Source organism: Mustela nigripes, chromosome 2, assembly GCF_022355385.1.
Source record: "Mustela nigripes isolate SB6536 chromosome 2, MUSNIG.SB6536, whole genome shotgun sequence".
NCBI lineage: Eukaryota > Metazoa > Chordata > Mammalia > Carnivora > Mustelidae > Mustela > Mustela nigripes.
This window is the reverse complement of record NC_081558.1, coordinates 204,156,748-204,173,440: the sequence shown is the minus strand read 5'-3', so window position 1 is coordinate 204,173,440 and position 16,693 is coordinate 204,156,748. Positions and strand designations below refer to the sequence as shown.

Genomic DNA, 16,693 nt, shown 5'->3' with positions numbered 1-16,693 from the left:
TAGCATGGAGGACATGGGGAGATGGAGAGAAGTGAGTTGGGGGAAACTGGAGGGGGAGACAAACCAAAAAAGACTGTGGACTCTGAGAAGCAATCTGAGGGTTTTGGAGGGAAGAGAGGTGGGGGGTTGGGTGAGCCTGGTGGTGGGTATTATGGAGGGCATGTATTGCATGGAGCACTGGGTGTGGTGCATAAACAATGAATTCTGGAACACTGAAAAGAAATTTTTTTAAAAGTAGGTGCTTGCTTACACTATAAATTCTTGATATTCTGGTGCTATAGCCAGATACCCAGACAGGGAGGTTAAATGCGAGTTGCATGACTTTGGAGTTCTAAAAGTAGAAGCCTGGATGACTTGACTTGGAAGCTCCCCGCTCTGTTTCCAAGTCCGTCCTTTCTCAATGAGGCCACGTGTCCATTCACTACATCCGTGAAGCTAAGGAGGAAAAAGGAAAGACTCTCAATATATCCTTACCTGTAGCTGCTGGTCTAATTCTGGAAAGACCAGAGGAATGGCGTCTTCAGAAGGTGTATCATCTAAAATAAGAAAAATAAAAGGATTCTTCACTATAGAGCTCTTTCTCTCTTGAGGTGGGGGGTGGTGGGGGGTCCCGTTCTCACCATCTTTGGACTTATACAATTAAATCATCAATATATACTGCTTTAATTATTCTCATCACTTCAGGTGAGGCCACAGAGAATACAAAAAAAAAGAAAAAGAAAGAAATCTTGTTCATTTTTGATAGAAACAGAAGCCTGGAGAGCATAGATGACCCAGCCAAAATTCTGCAAACAAATACCAGAATCCTCCACAGTTCAGTCTGGTGGCTCTACAATTGAGAAGCACTGCTTGTCCTTCAAAATTCTCACAGTAGCCAAAACCAGATTCCCTGGTATGCAAGAAAGTGCTTTAACAAGGCGCTAATGAGGTGACCAGAGCAACCTCAATGGGACAGAAGAATGTGTTAGTGAAAAATAGAAGTTCGACTCTGAGTGACTCCGAAGTTGGCAAGCTTTGATGTCCTTACCACAAACCACCACCACCAGGCAGCAACCCAGTCAGAGAGGTTCTTCCCTGCGCAGGAGGCAGCAGTCCCCACCTGAGGCCCCATGCACTGCCTTGATGTGGAGAGCCAAGAGCGTTGAGGGCACTCTGACCTCAACCGCCCTCACTGATGACTGGCAACGGGCAGGTGTTGTTGGATCCAAAGACGTTCTCAGAGGCCTCCAAGGAAACCCGAGAGGAGTTTGGCCTAAAATATTCAAATCACCCCCAAATGTCTTCAAGAACAAACTGGGACCCAGCTGCGCTACAAGAGGACAGCCCCTTGTCAGCAGAACCTCCTATGTCCAGGTAGACTCTGGCTCTCCCGGGCCATCCATTCCTGTCCCCTCCCTGTTGGCAACACCTACCCCGAGACAGACAACTCTGAGAATAAGACAAAAGACAAGCTAAAGAATCGTCTAAAAACCGAATCCCTTTTACATTGTAACAAAAGAAAAGAAAGTTCGTGGCTTTTATGTTCTCACTCTCATAACCCAATCTGTTTATAAAACTGTGCTGTTCTATTTGAACAAGAGCACGACTATGGGCCGTACCCAATGAAGAAACAAGTCTCCTCTCCCTACTCGCTGAAAGCAGAGTCCAGAATAAAACACAGCATGCAAGGAGCTCCTGGCTTCTAAGGCAGTAAGATTCTTTGAAGGCATCAAAGATAATTACCAGAAAGAGAATTCAGAGGAGAACAGTATTTGCCTCTGCCAAGCACCGCACGGGTCACCGCAGTTAATAGCCTCTGGTATATTTTAGTCAAGAGTCGTATAAGAATACTTCCGTTTAAAAGTGGCTACGACAATGATAATGCATCACCACATTTGAATCTCCTTTTCCCTGTACCTATGCCAGACGAGAGATGCCCGCAGGTTCACTAACACTGTTCTGCTTCACAGAGCATGGAGAAATGGAGAAATCTCCCCAGGATCCTTGCTGCGGGCTGGAGGACTGCATCAAGAGGACCCAAGGAGATCTGAGCCCCGGGCCCTGTGAGTGCTCACTTCCTACTCGGAACGACAACGTCCGCCACATACTGTGGTTTTCAAGTGCATCCCTTCATCGGCAAAGAGCTGGACAGAAAGCAGAGATATTCACTTGCTGCTACTGAGCCGTCGCGATGAAACCTATCATTTGTAAAACTAACTTGGGTCTAAGGCAGATTTAAATGTACTTCAATAAAATATCAATAAGCCTGACATCATGATTTTGTCAATTCATTGACTTCAAGGCCAGAACAACTTGGCACAGGTCAATGGGAACATCTTATACGTTGGCACGCCAACCCTAATAATCGTAGATGAGCAGGCACTCGTTAGAAGGAGAAACCACTTCTGTAAAGTACCAGAATAGATAATGCCTTCCAGAATCCTAAAAGTCAGCCAGGAAGGGAGCTCAGGGCTTCCTGGGATTTAATCTACCTTGCTGTCTATGAAGTCATATACCTTCCTGCTTAGTTATAAAAACGAAGAAAGTTATTCAATTGCTTTATTATAGTAAAGTAAGTAGCCTATTCTGATATGACCTGGAATTAATACAGTGCATTATAGAAATCTAATCAAACCGTGGCACTTATATGTAAGTATGCTGATAATTTTGACATGGCTTAAGACTGGATTTCTTGAGTTTAAAAAAAAAGTCTAACTCACTGACATAGAAACATGTAACAGATGTTGTAATAATGTTGAGCAAAATAAAGATAAGACTTTGGTTAAAGAATGGTTCACGTTGGATTAATCCAAGCGGGAAACGGCAGCGGAAATAAGAAAACCAAAGACAGATGTAAGGAGACGACCGAGTCTGGAAGCCAGGGCTGCCTTCACTGCCCGAGGCCATCTGGTTCAGCAGGCGCCCCTGCCCGCCAGAAATTTCAGGGCTTGTGAAGCCGCTTACAAAGCTGGTCTGAGTGGATGCGCGGTGTGTTTACTTTTAAACAGTGGCTGCCTTCTTTGACTGGTTTTAAAAATAGGCAAGTATTCTAAAAGCAGAATGATGAATCATAGGATTGGGCCAAAAGGAAAGAAGGAAAATGATTCAAGCAGACTAGGAGCACAGCTGTTCTACCAACATTTGGCCAAATCGTTGTAAAACATTTTGACAGTGACATTGGATCGGAGTTCCTGACAGCAGTTAGATTTGTTTTGAAAATTCAGAGGCACAAAGTGGATTGTACAGTAGGTATGCAAGAGACCCTCTCTTGGGCAAATTTGGCTTTTTTTTTTTTAAAGGAGAGCAGTTATAATATGACAAAATCAGAATGCAAGTACATTTTTATTGAAATATATTTATTTACCAAATAGTCATTGAATGCCTATGACGTACCAGGCAAGTAGTCGGGCTCTTGCTAAATTGGCAAATCACTTTATCATGTTTTTTAATATATTATTATTTTTTAAAGTGATTCATCAGCTTCATTATTCAAAATGCCCCTGTGGGCTTTAATGGACCAAGCAAAGTGTATCCTACAGAATTTTTGAATATTAGAATATAAAGGAAATAATTTAAAGATTTGGGGGGTTTTTTGTGGAGGGTTTTTTGTTTTGTTTTGTTGGGGTTTTTTGTTGTTGTTTGTTTGTTTTTGGATAAGCAGATATTTGCTGTTTTGCAAAACACAACATGACTAAGTCAATGGTACTTAAGATAGAACTTTCTTACTGATATCCCAACCATTAAGACATGCCATAGTACATTTTATGATGGGCTTGTCCCAGCATCTATGGAGCAGCTGTTGAGTTACTTTTGTGGTTATTCTGTTTCAGATTTCTTTAAATTGTCTTCTCTGTGTTTCTCCATGAATCAGATAAGTGGGAACCGCTGGGGCTGTAATCCAAACCCTCGATGTTATTTAGCAATGAGAGCTATGTGGTTAGAGTTTTCAGAGAATGCTGCAGCTGGACAGGGCTAAGCCATCATCCGGTCCAGGAGTCAGTGAAGAGCAAAGGACAAGTGCCCCAACGAAGAAAAAGAGTCTCATAAGATGAAGGGGTATCTCCTTGCCCAGGGTCTCCACTATACGACTCCACTCTCCTTCACTTTCTGGTCCATTGGCTCCAGACTTTTTTATATTTCACGACAGTGCATTTTCCTCAAAACATTGGGAATCATGCCTTAGAGTGTCCAACTTTTTATTCAGCAGGTGAAGATGACTCAAAACACCTACCATGTGTCGTTAGGATCTCTTTACGACAGAAAGAACATTTTAGCCCCCAAATCTTAAGACAAAGGTAATCAAAGAAGAGTGTCCATTATAAATGGATAAATTTAAATTTAGAGACGAAAGCAAACACACACCAAGGAAACCTCCCTGCCATGCTCTTGTTTCTTCTGTTGTACATCGAAGAAGTGAAAACTTCATCAAAGCCAGACCAGGTCTGCAAAGCAGCAGTTGAGAACCACTGTTCTGGGCAACATCTTGACTGGACTTTGGGATCCATTATCTCCCCCTTCCACTGGGCTCTCCAACCTGGGCATTAACTGTGGGCAAATCCTTGGCAGGAAGAGTTTTGGTTTCCACACAGAGTAGACCTCAGAACAGAGACAAGCCATGCTCAGAGGACATGCCCCATCCCAATCTCTACCCAGAAACTCAAGAGGCAGCCCTGCCCGGAATGCACTCCATTTGACTGCATTTTCTGTAGTCAGACCTGGCCCCATGAGCCTGTGTCTACGAAGACTCACAGAGACCTTCCCCCAGCTGGGCCCTGCTCCTGGTGTAATGCTCTAACAATGCTCTAACAAGAGGACTTGAAATTCTTAGAGAGTAGCCCGGTGCTTTTTGTACTGTGCCTCCACAAATTATGTAGCTATCCTGCCAGTTAGTGTCCTGGAGATCATCCTTCAAGGCACCAGGGACAGACTCACACTTAGAAGGCAGATGGTTTAGACAATGGCTACAGTGCCAAGACTCATGCAAAAACGTTCTTGGAACTGTGAAGACTCCTAACCACTCGAGACCCAGTGGATCAATCCACATTCTATAGGACTCAGGTCAGGCACTTTTTAATGCGGACAAGCAACATAATCTCTTCGAGACCTGGTTTCTCCTCCCCTTTCTCAAAAACTTATTAGTAAAGGAATGCATGTCAATTCATTCAGCCTAAAGCCTGATACCTAGGAAATAATCTAGAACAATAATGAATGTTTAATATAACTGAGCTCACTTTCCATTCCTTTTCAGCATAAACCCAACCAAAGGGGTAATGGGGGGCAAGGGACCTGCGTGTGGAGGTGTGCACATGAGAGTGTGTGTATGATGGTTGGGGGTGAAAGTATTATTCCTCGCCTGATTAATACAGACAGGAGACAGGATGAGAATCATTGTTTCTGACTGCTTAGCTCTCCCCATGCTGGTTAAGAGAGAGTTCCCTGGTGCAGCCCCAACCTCAGGTCTCGTGGGTTTTCTCTTCATTTAAATCTGAATTTAGGAAGGGTTTCCCTTTAACTTCCTTATTAAAGCAAACACTTTCTGTATGAAATACTATTTTAAAAACTTCTAATTTATACATGAAAGGTCTTTGAGAACTTTCATTTTAAATCTAAATCAAGATTCATATTTTATTTTTAGAAATAAGTGATCTAAGGTTCTCAACTCACATTACCAATATATCAGAAAAAAGTGCTTACTTCGGCAGCACATAAACTAATATATCAAAAAAAAAAAACTTTTTAAAAATGTCTGTATACCTCTGTATACCTTGGTTCTTGTTAGAACATCACGTCATTTTGAAACACATCAAAAGCTTTTTGAAATTTTGCTTCCTGCCTGTGAAACATTGGACATGTGAACCCTCCAATACACACTGGATTTTCAGGGCCCATCAAATTAAAAGTATAGACATGGATACGGATACAGGTATCAGTTTCATATGACACCTAGCAGAATGCCAGTTCTTTATAATTAATAGTAATCATCATATCATCTCAGCCAGTACCTACAAATAAAATCATACATTAAGGGATTCCTGGGTGGCTCAGTCAGTTAAGCATCTGCTTCCAGCTCAGGTTATGATCTTAGGACCCTACCACTGAGACCCACATCAGGCGCCTTGCTCAGCAGGGAGACTCCTTCCCCCTCTCCCTACCACCCCCCCCCCCCTTGTGCACACTCTCTCTCTAACAAATAAATAAATAAAATCTTTAAAAAAAAAAAAAAAAAGATCATACATCAAACAGACTGAATTTCTCCACACAGAGAGACCTGATTCAGTTTAAAGACAGGTTTTATGTTTCTTAAAAACATTCATCTAGCCACTATTATTGTAGCTATGAGTTTGTGAATCTTACCAGTTTATTCTTTTGTAAGAATATTTTTACTTATTTAGCTTACAACATATTTTCCCAGAAACATTTGCTTCGAAAAGAGCCAGTTGGAGATCTATTTATTTCACAGCACACCACCAAATAAAACTTATCTCTACATTTCCTCTTTCCTGCTCTATAAAAATATAACACAACTAACCTTTCTCTACCATTTCCCATGACTACTGAGAAAGCTGTTTGCTATCAGAAACAATCATGCTTCTCTCTCAATTACACGGTCCCTACCTTCAAACAGGTAATCAAGCAAAATCAGCCCCAAAATCAAGCCCAAAATCAACCCCTTCCTACTACTTATTAACGGCTTGATTTGAGGTAAGTTCCTTAACCTCCCTTAGCCAACGGTCCGCATCTGTGAAATGGGTATAATGACATCCTCCCACAGAGCTGCTGCCAGTCTAAACGGATGAGATGATATGAGTAAAAGCATCTCGGTACCCAAATAATGACTTCCCTTCCAGCCTTTGTGGCCTTAAGCAACAGATACAAATGCATAAATCTGGTTGTATCTCAAAGAAACTTCATCCATATCAGAATAACAAACTCAAAGTGGTTACAGATATTATATTATTGATTTTATGGTATTTGATGATTATGTTTCTACTACAGTTCTCAACTCCATGCTTTGTAAAAGATGTAAATATAGGAGATCCCTGCCCCCTCAATTCCCCCCAGATGGACATATGAGGGCTTTTGACTGCTTGTTGTTACAGAGTGCTAAAATAGCTTTGGAGGCAGGGTCAGAGTTAGGAAAGGTCACTTGAAAGAGCCCCAAACGGCTCCCTGAGCCCCTATTCTTCTAAACACCATCCTGACCCTTCACTGGCTGGTAAAATTCCAAGGGGAGCTTTAAACCTTGACTTCCTACCAATTCCCCTGTGGGTATTTAAAAAATAAAGAAAAAAATAATATATATATATAGAGAGAGAGAGAGAGAAAGAAAGAAAAAATACCCCGAGAGTTTGTTTGTTTGTTTTTAAAGTAAACCTCAATATTCATTCACTTAATGCTTAGTGTGAATGAGGCTTTCCAGTCTTTCCAGAGATACAAGGATTGAGACCATGGAGCCAAAGAAGACAGAAAGCATTAGGGTCCTGAGGAGGGAGAGGGAAATAATTGCCAAAGCTACCAAAGGTAGAAAAAGTCAAAGGAAAACAATGATGACAAGAGACCTTTCACCGCCGTCACGATTCTGCTGAGAACCAGTTGTGCACGTGCACACTCGACATTCACACAACGGCCAGTGAAATTAGATTCAACGTTCACTACTTCAGCTGCTCGACACAAATCCCGCTGCCACACAAACTCCCTGATATGTGAGGAGAATAGTAGTACTTCAAAGAGATATTGACCGAATGGGTCTTGGATTTTTTTTTTTAACTAAGTGTCATATGATTAATTCATGGCCAGATATGAAAAATTCTAATAGTCTGAAAGAATTTTTTAAAAAACAAAATGTTGAGGGGCACCTGGGTGGCTCAGTGGGTTCTGCCTTCGGCTCAGGTCCTGGTCCGAGGGTCCTGGGATCGAGCCCCACATCGGGCTCTCTGCTCCACGGGGAGCCTGCTTCCTCCTCCTCCTCCTCTCTCTCTCTCTCTCTCTCTCTCTCTCTCTCTCCCTGCTCCTCTGACTACTTGTGATCTCTGTCTGTCAAATAAATAAATAAAATCTTTTTAAAAATAAAATAAAACAAAATACAATAAAAACAAAAATGTTGGAAGCTACCGGTTTGGGCTGACACTAATAATAATAATAATAATAATAAACCCTAAAAACTTAACAACAACAACAAAAAGAGCCCCAAAGCCAAGGTCTAAATGTGCACATGAGTGTAGCAGATTTAATAGCTTGACTGAAATAAAGGAAACTCTCAAGGAATGAACACGAAATCCTCATGTCTGTCCAACTCCAAATTCTCTCCAACTGGAGAAGAGCCAGTGATTCTCTAATAACCCAAGAGATGGGATTCATGTTTCTATTCTGCATATTTTCTATTGGGAAAACTAACTCCAGAAATATCCTAATTTAGAAAGTTAACTCTTTGGAATTCTCAGGTTAGAAGTAATGCCAATCATATCATTAGTTTATTAAAAAGAGTCATTGATGCCTTCAGGAACTGTGGTTAGCTAAGTGTTACTTAATGAAAGGTTCTGATGATGGGCTAGAAGTGGTGATTGTATTTTAAAGAGCTTTTTCTACACCACCACCACCACCACCACCCCCCACTTCCCCGCTAAAAACTTGTTTCCTGTATTTAAGCCCCTGGAGGTCCACAGTCTATCTGGAGTTTGTGGCACATTCTGCTATCAATAGACTATGATCAACGCCCCATCCAGAGCCAGGCTGTCAACAAGTCCTTTCAACCCTCCCTTCATAATGCACTCTGAATTCAGTCATCCCATTCCATCGTCTGATCTAGGCACTCAGTACTTGGTCTCTGTACCATTACAAAAAGCCTCTTCCGCAACGCTTGGGTGGCTCTGTCGGTTGAGCGTCTGCCTTCGGCTGGGGTCATGATCCCAGTGTCCTGGGATCGAGCCCCAAGTCAGGCTCCCTTCTCACCGGGAAGCCTGCTTCTCCCTCTCCTTCTGCTTTTCTACCTGCTTGGGCTCACTTTCATTCTCTCTCTCTTTCTCTCTCTCTCTCAAATAAATAAATAATATTTAAAAAAAAAAAAAAAAGCCTCTTCCATTCTCTCCTCTCTATCCATTCCAGACTATTCAACCAATCCAATATTTACCATTTTCATCCTATCACTCCCTTGCGCAAGAACTGTAGACACTCGATTTTTTCGGATCAAATCCAAACCCTGTTGTTGAACTTTTAGGATTATATTATTAACCCTAGCCAATGGCTATATACACAGATATTCCAGGTAAAACTCAAAGCAGGTTCATTAAATGATACGCCACTCTTCTACCCCCCAGACCTCTGCTCCAGCTGATGAGAATTTTACTATCTCATGAATATATCATGCTCTTCCTGACCTTTAGGTTTTGCTCAGCCTTTCTGTTTGGAAGGAAAAGGAAGAATTTTTAAAAGTTATATAGCCTATGGGGTGCCTGGGTGGCTCAGTGGGTAAAAGCTGCTACCTCCAGCTCGGGTCATGACCTCAGGGTCCTGGGATCGAGCCCCTCATTGGGCTCTCTGCTCGCGGGGAGCCTGTTTCCTCCTCTCTCTGTGCCTGCCTCTCTGCCTACTTGTGATCTCTGTCTGTCAAATAAATAAATAAATAAATAAATAAATAAATAAATGTTATATAGCCCCCTTTTTTTTTACCTGGTACCCAGAGATGGGTCCTTTCCTACACTGCCTTTTAATACCCCACACTTCTTCAAGAGCAGGTTGAATATCACATCTCCCAAGAAGTTGTTCAAGCCACAGATATTTTTCCCCCAACTCTCTTTATGAAACCTATGGGAGGGATCATGGCATACTTTGCATTTGCACATCTCACTCACCTGTGGCAGAGTGCAAGAGCATAGAAACTAAGTTCAGCCCATTGATAAGAGGAAAGACGGGGGTACCCAAAATCCACCAATCGCATAACCACTCTCTACATAATCTCAGGCCAGTTGTACTATAATCTCCATCGTGACATTAAGTGGATGTGGAAGATGTAGATGAGACATAAAACTGCTTAAGACATCTATATGTTCCTTAATACTCCAGAACCGATTATCATAGGTACAAGGACCATTTGAGTCCTGAATCTGTGTCAAGCACTATGCTAAATGCTTTCCCTATATAGCGATATTTAATTGTTATAACCACTGCATGACTTATCACTATATACATCTTGTGGGAAACTGAGGTTCAGCAAAATTGAGTGACTTGCCCAAGATCACACACATCGTGATAGATAGAGATGGGTCTAGAAACCATGTCTTGGGGATTCCAAAGCCCTATGTCCTTAACCTCTACACCAAATCATGTCAGAAAAATAGGCAAAAAAAATTCTAAAATAACTAAAGGAATGAGCACTGTATTAGACTCATAAGAAATGAATAAATTTAATATTAACAGGCAAAGAGGTCTCTTTTCTCATGGACTCTGCATACCCCTCAATGATCAGTCCATAAATATGGAATTACTTCCCAAAATTCCATCTAGTTTCCCTATTTACCATGGGAATCTAGGATGTTTGCCTTTGTTTTCCCTCTAAATGTGTGCTCTAGAATGCGCTGGAATTCAAAAGGCATGCACAGGGTGCGTGACTGCAAGTGTCGCTCAGTGTGACACTGCCCAGGCTCCTTACTCAAGAATTCAGAGGGAGTGTCTCCAAATATCTGCGAAGCATCTTTCTGTGCACTCACGACTTCACATGCATACAGAAATACAGATTGCTGGGCCTCCTTCTGTCCCTACTGTCCCAGAATATACAAGAGTAGGGCCTTGGAACATGTATTTTTGGTCAGGTCATTATTTTAAGAAAGGCTGAGAAACACAGAAACCTACTCCTGCCTTGGATTCTCAAGTTAGATGCCTTTTTAGAGATGTGAGGACACACAGATCACAGGGAAAAAAAAAAATTTTTAAATTGTAACCGTATATTTATACATCTTCCCATGCATCTTTTTGTGGAGCTAGAGATTAGGGATTACTTAAACAACAACCCCTTTTGGAAGCTCCCGTATCAATAAACATGAATTTTGAAAGTGGGCATTCTTGGGACGTTTGAAAGACTGGGAAGAATCAATCTAAACTGACTGATTAAAAAAAAAAAAAAAAATGCAAGAGCTCCTAGTCAGGGGCTGCTACCATTCAAAGGATGGTGGCAAATTAATGACAAGTTGTGTATCTTGTATTTCAAGGAAAAGTCTATGCAGCTCAAAGATCAAGATCCACCTCTCCATGGCTCTTTTCTGTACATGAACTGAATTATGTTAATATAAAGATGAGGAGGGCGCCTGGGTAGCTCATACAGCTAAGCATCTGCCTTTGGCTCAAGTCATGATCCCAGGGTCCTGGGATCGAAACCCGCATCAGGCTCCCTGCTCAGTGGGGAGTCTGCTTCTCCCTCTGTTCCTCCCCCCTGCTCATACGCCTTCTCTCTCTCTCTCTCTCTCTCTCTCTCTCTCAAATAAATAAATAAATAAATAAACAAAATCTTAATAAATAAATACAACAAAGAAGAAACTGTATACGTATTTGTCTCACGCAAAATTATGATATAATAACACTGCTTGGAATAACTAACCTTTATGTACTGAAATTGTCTTTGTAAGACTGCTGATTGTGACCAGACTTGTTCTGCTCACATGGCACATAATCACAAGGAAGTAAATTATACTTCTCTGTCCCTAGATTTGGGGGCTCACATGTATCTGTCTTGAAAGCGAACCACTCAAGCATGAACTATTCCTCAAAATCTTACATTTATGAAATGCATGAAAGCAGGAGGGGTTCCTCTTTTTCTTTTTAGAGTAGTGATATAGAATAATAGAGTTCAGATTCATAAGTCTAGAGACCTGCACTTAAATCATAATTTTATTACCTACTAACAGCGTGGTCTCTGGACCTCAAGCTCTGTGTCTGCAAATTGGCAATACTAATGTCTATATTACATGGTTATTTTTGTTAATATTTACTTATTTATTTAAGTAATCTCTCTACCCAGTGTGAGGCTTGAACTCAGAACCCTGAGATCAAGAGTCACATGTTCTACCAACTGACCCAGCCAGGTGCCCCTACATTGCATGGTTATTTTGAAGATTTAAAATAATACATATGAATGCCTAATACAAAAGAGAAATGCGAAATGCAATTAATGTTAGTCATCCTTTCCTTGTTGGGTTGGGTGGTTTGCCTTTTGGGAGGATTTCCCGTTACCACTGCATTTCAAGGCAACCCCTGAGCAAAGATATAGGACAACAGCAGGCCATTGGGAAGAGGGTTGAAAGAACAGGTGACTGAGAGTCAAGGCTTCACCTCTTCTTTCTCTAGAACAAATCCTCTGCGGGGGGCTGCACGGTCCAGGAAAATGGAGGCAGATGTACCGTCACCATAATCACTTGGTATTAGTGAAACCTGAATTGGCTGGGTAATGTCGGACTTCACAGAGCCCAGATCCTTACTCTGCATTATTTGGGGGATAAACTTGCTTCTTCTCAATTATTACTTCTTAAAATATTACCCATCGAGGGGCAGCATACAAAGAAAAATAGATGACTGATCGACGGATAGATATGTAAATAGACTCAGTCCTCCAAAGTCCCAAGGTTGAAAGAGAAATGTTTGAGTGTGTGATATGGATTTTATCAGATGACAGACTGACAGCCAAGGCTGATGCCAGCGAAAGAGATCCAAGCGTTCCCTTCCTCGCGTCTGTGACCTCACACCACCTGAGGTCCCCATCATAGGTGGTGTAATCCAATATGTGTGTTAAGAGGTCACTGAAGGGCTCTAAGTGTGGCAGCCTCACCTCAGACCTTACTATTTCAAGAGGGTCTGCCTCACCTGTCCCATTCATCACTCTTGGCTGAAGTCTGTTTGCTCAGCCGGAAGTGTGGGAGCAGCAGTGAGAAACCAGCATTTGGAACTCGGGCTCCAGGAAATGCTGCTGGAATTGGGACAGGGATTATTTTTACATCACCTAACCAACTGCCAGAGCTTTAATAAACGTCTCCTCACACAGTTTCGATGATGACATACAGTGGAATTGTTAGAAATTGTTATAGCTCCGGGAATTTTATGCTAAAAGAAAGTTAAATAGGGAAAGCAAAAAGTGCTAAACAACTCCTCTGGTTGTGCTAAAACAACCAGACATCAGAGGCGGGGGATGGGGGTGGGGGTGGGGGAAGCACCCCCAGAGGCATTTCTGGAAGCCACGCTCCTATAATGCTTGATGAAAAATCACACACCCCATCATTAGGTCATGGCAGGCATGCATTTTTTAAACATCCTCTGTGGAGCAGGAAAAGATGACCACAAAGCAGTGACAGGCAGGGAGATGGCCCCCTCCCCGGGGAACAGAGCTTACCTGAGGCATTATCGAGGCTGAAAGCAATGCGTACTGGCTTATCCGCAGGTACCCTGGCTGTGCTGATCATGTGGGCACCTGAGCCTTGGCCTTCCCCTGGGTCTTCCAGCTGTAAGGACAAGGGAGAGCCGTTGTCACTTACCCAAGTCATCCCTCAAATACTCAGAGGATCTTGGGAATTGGAGGGAAAGTTAGTAAGCACTGCATTCATATTTTGAAGATACTCTCAGTTCCTAGCTCTCTTTCCCTACATGGAAAGTATTCACCTGCCCCTTTTAAAATTCTTTTTCTGGCTTATAAAAAAAATTGTTTTGGAAATACATATCTAGAATAAAATATACAACATAGAGCAAAATCTCCACCCACCTCACTTTTTTAGTATCTCTTCACACTGACTGATCTAACCCTGGCCTTCAAGTTCTTATATAGTGTTTTATTTTTAATTGAGGAGGATAAAGAAGTCCTAGTAGGGCATCAGATGGCTTCATATTAAATTAGCTTCTCACACTCAAAAGCCTAAATTGGACCTGAATTATTGATCTGAATTATTGAGTGATAAAGAATGAATATCAAGGACCACTTCAAGAAATCCAAAGACATTTTAAAATATCCTGCAGTTGTAATATATGAATATTATGTGCTTTAAATATCTAGTTAACTACTTATAAATCTATCAAATTTTTATCAGGTTGCACATCTTAACAATGCATTGTGCAAGCAAAAAAAAAAGGACTTAAAAACATCCTACAGATGTTTCACTGTACCTGCTAAACTATCATTAATAAACTCAGATCGAATGAATAGAAAAACATCCTACAGATGAGTTGGGATGGGCAAAAATACATGCATATTTCCTTGTTATAATAATAGAATTTAGCCCAAATACATTTTAACCAAGATATTTGATAATTTTGGTTCAGTGGGACTAAGGAAAAGAAATTGTTATGAATACATGATATCTTCATTATTTAAATACACATATGCAACTTTTCTATTTTTAATCCTGCTTCCCCTAAACTCTCTACTTTCCTTCTCATGTAGACCATAAAGCAAAAGCTCTGAGTGATATTTTTAGGAAAACGTCTCTAAAAATGGCAAAATATAAATCATCTCTTTAACCATCCCCAGCAAGATTCTGGGAACTGTTTAGCAGGACATTTTCTCAGAGCAAGGTTTCCGACTCTTTCCCATAACTTTTTTGTATCTAAAAATAGTGTCTAGAACACTGAATTTGTTTTTACACATATTTATAGAGCAAACTCAAATGCATATATATACATACACACACACACATACACACATATATTTAGACATACATAGATATGGAATCATCCTACCCAGTATATGGAAAGAGAACAGGCTTATACTAAACACCTAGTAGAGCTTTGGAGAAAAACCAGCAGCTGTTTATCACCCAGTTAGAATCGTATTTGGCCCATTCATTTAAAACCACAAACAGCAATGAACCATAAAGCACTCCGAGTCATGTCCTTCTAAGTTAGAAAAAAAAATAATAACATGAAACATTCAACTTAAGAAAAGGGTAATATAAAATTGCTGTTACTTGACTCTGGATTTGTTTTATCTTAGCTCTGACATACATTTCTGTGTAGTCTCCTCTGCTTAGAATCAACCATCTTGTTAGCCACCTGTTCCTAGGGAATAGAACAGACTGTCTCAAATTTAACAAAACAAACAATAAAAAAAAAAAAAACCTTAAAGTTGTAGCTAAGAGAAAAAGTCTGACTGTTATACACTGTACCATCACCAACCCATCATATCCTAACATCTAAGGATGAAAAGCTCTGCTCTTTTGGCTCAATCTCCCAATGCTTTCCTGCACCAAGAAATAAAGCACGAGAGGTGGGAATTTGCCTCAAGGTTTCTAGCGCGGGGAAATGAAACTGATAAACACAGCTCGTGAGAGCCCCTCCCCTCCACACAACCGAGAACATCTGTCTGCCTTGCAAAGGATGACAGCGGCCAAGTGGGGTGGATTTTGAGTTCCTCACGGTGTCAGCCAGGAGAGCCCCTCAACCAACTTGCCTTTTCATCACACCGCCTGGGGAAATGGACCACTGATTCCTCCTCTAGGCTGTACCAGGGCTTCGGTTAAGTTGCTGGTGCCCCGAGCCTTTAGTTCGGTTTCCACACCTGTTGCCTTACCTCACTTAGTTGAGTGTCTGCACTTGTGTCATCCAGGGCCAGCCACTGCCTTGGCCAGTCGTTGCCTTTGTGGAGTGAAGACCTAGTAAGAGAGCAGGCTGCACCTGCTGCATAGCAGTCACGGGCAGTCTGAGGAGCAAGGACAGCTGTCAGGGCACGTCACTGCTACCTGCTCTCCCCCAGACCCCGCGTCCCACGGGCCTCCCTGTTCCGCTTCCCTCCGCAACCCCTCTCTCCTTTCCTTGCCTCGCCACCAGCCAGGATGTGGTCATGCTTCTAGAAAAAGCAAGTGCAAAAGAAAACCCTCCTCCTGTCAGAGGCATTGATAAACAGCAAGTTGTGGAGAGTCCAAATGTTTTAATTCATTAGTCCTGGCAAACCTAAAATACAAACAGACTTGCTTCACAAGACAGGAATGTCTTCAGCGTGACCCAATCGGTGTCTGTGTCTATTCCAGCAAACTGGCAAAGATAGCATGACTCCAGTCAGCAAAAATGTCGGCAGCTCCAATCGGCTCAGCAAGACCCGGCCAACTCGGACAAGCCGCAGGCTGACTCTCAGATGCTAGCAACAAGGATCCCGGCTAAGAACGTGGGGCTTGAGATGGACGCGGATGGGCTCGATGACTCCATCTCATCTACAAACACTCCCGACTGCAAAACCAGTCCATGGTGAAAAGGAATGGAGCATTTCACTTGTTCATCCTCTTTAATAGCTATAAACCTGCCGGTGCTTTAGTTTAAGAGTTGGATCATGATGTTGAGTGAGGGTGAATAATTAAAGATAAGCAAGTACAAGCCATAGACAGAAAGAGTTGTCTTTGCAAACAAAGTACCAGATAAAGAGCCAGTGTCCAAAATCCGAAAAGAACTCTTTAAAGGGTAGGAAAGCAAACAAACCAATTTTTTAAAATACACAAGAGATCTGAACAGACGCCTCACCAAAGATACACGATGGCAAATAAGCATGCAAAAAACTGCTGAACACCACAGGTCGTTAGAGAACTACGAACGTAAGTAACCACTACACACATATCAGGATGGTCAAAACCAAAACAAGGACAGCATCCAATACTGATGAGGACACATAATGGCACGGCCAGCTTGGAAGACAATTCGGTAGTTTCTCACAAAACTAAGAGAACTCTTAGTTCTCTTAGTTCTACCCTATGACCCAGCA

General features: G+C 41.8%; 1 protein-coding gene across 1 annotated transcript in view; it reads right to left on the bottom strand.

The window, feature by feature from the left end:
- The window catches only part of MAP3K7CL (MAP3K7 C-terminal like), a 38,766-nt gene extending 22,976 nt beyond the window's left edge, over window positions 1-15,790 (bottom strand). The window contains exons 1-3 of the mRNA XM_059388188.1: window positions 15,515-15,790; window positions 13,349-13,457; window positions 475-536 (exon numbers count right to left, since the gene is read on the bottom strand). Of these exons, the coding sequence (XP_059244171.1) occupies window positions 475-536; window positions 13,349-13,418 (132 nt within the window). The 5' untranslated portion in view covers window positions 13,419-13,457; window positions 15,515-15,790. The remainder of the gene's footprint in view (window positions 1-474; window positions 537-13,348; window positions 13,458-15,514) is intronic.
- Between the last annotated feature and the right edge of the window lie 903 nt (window positions 15,791-16,693).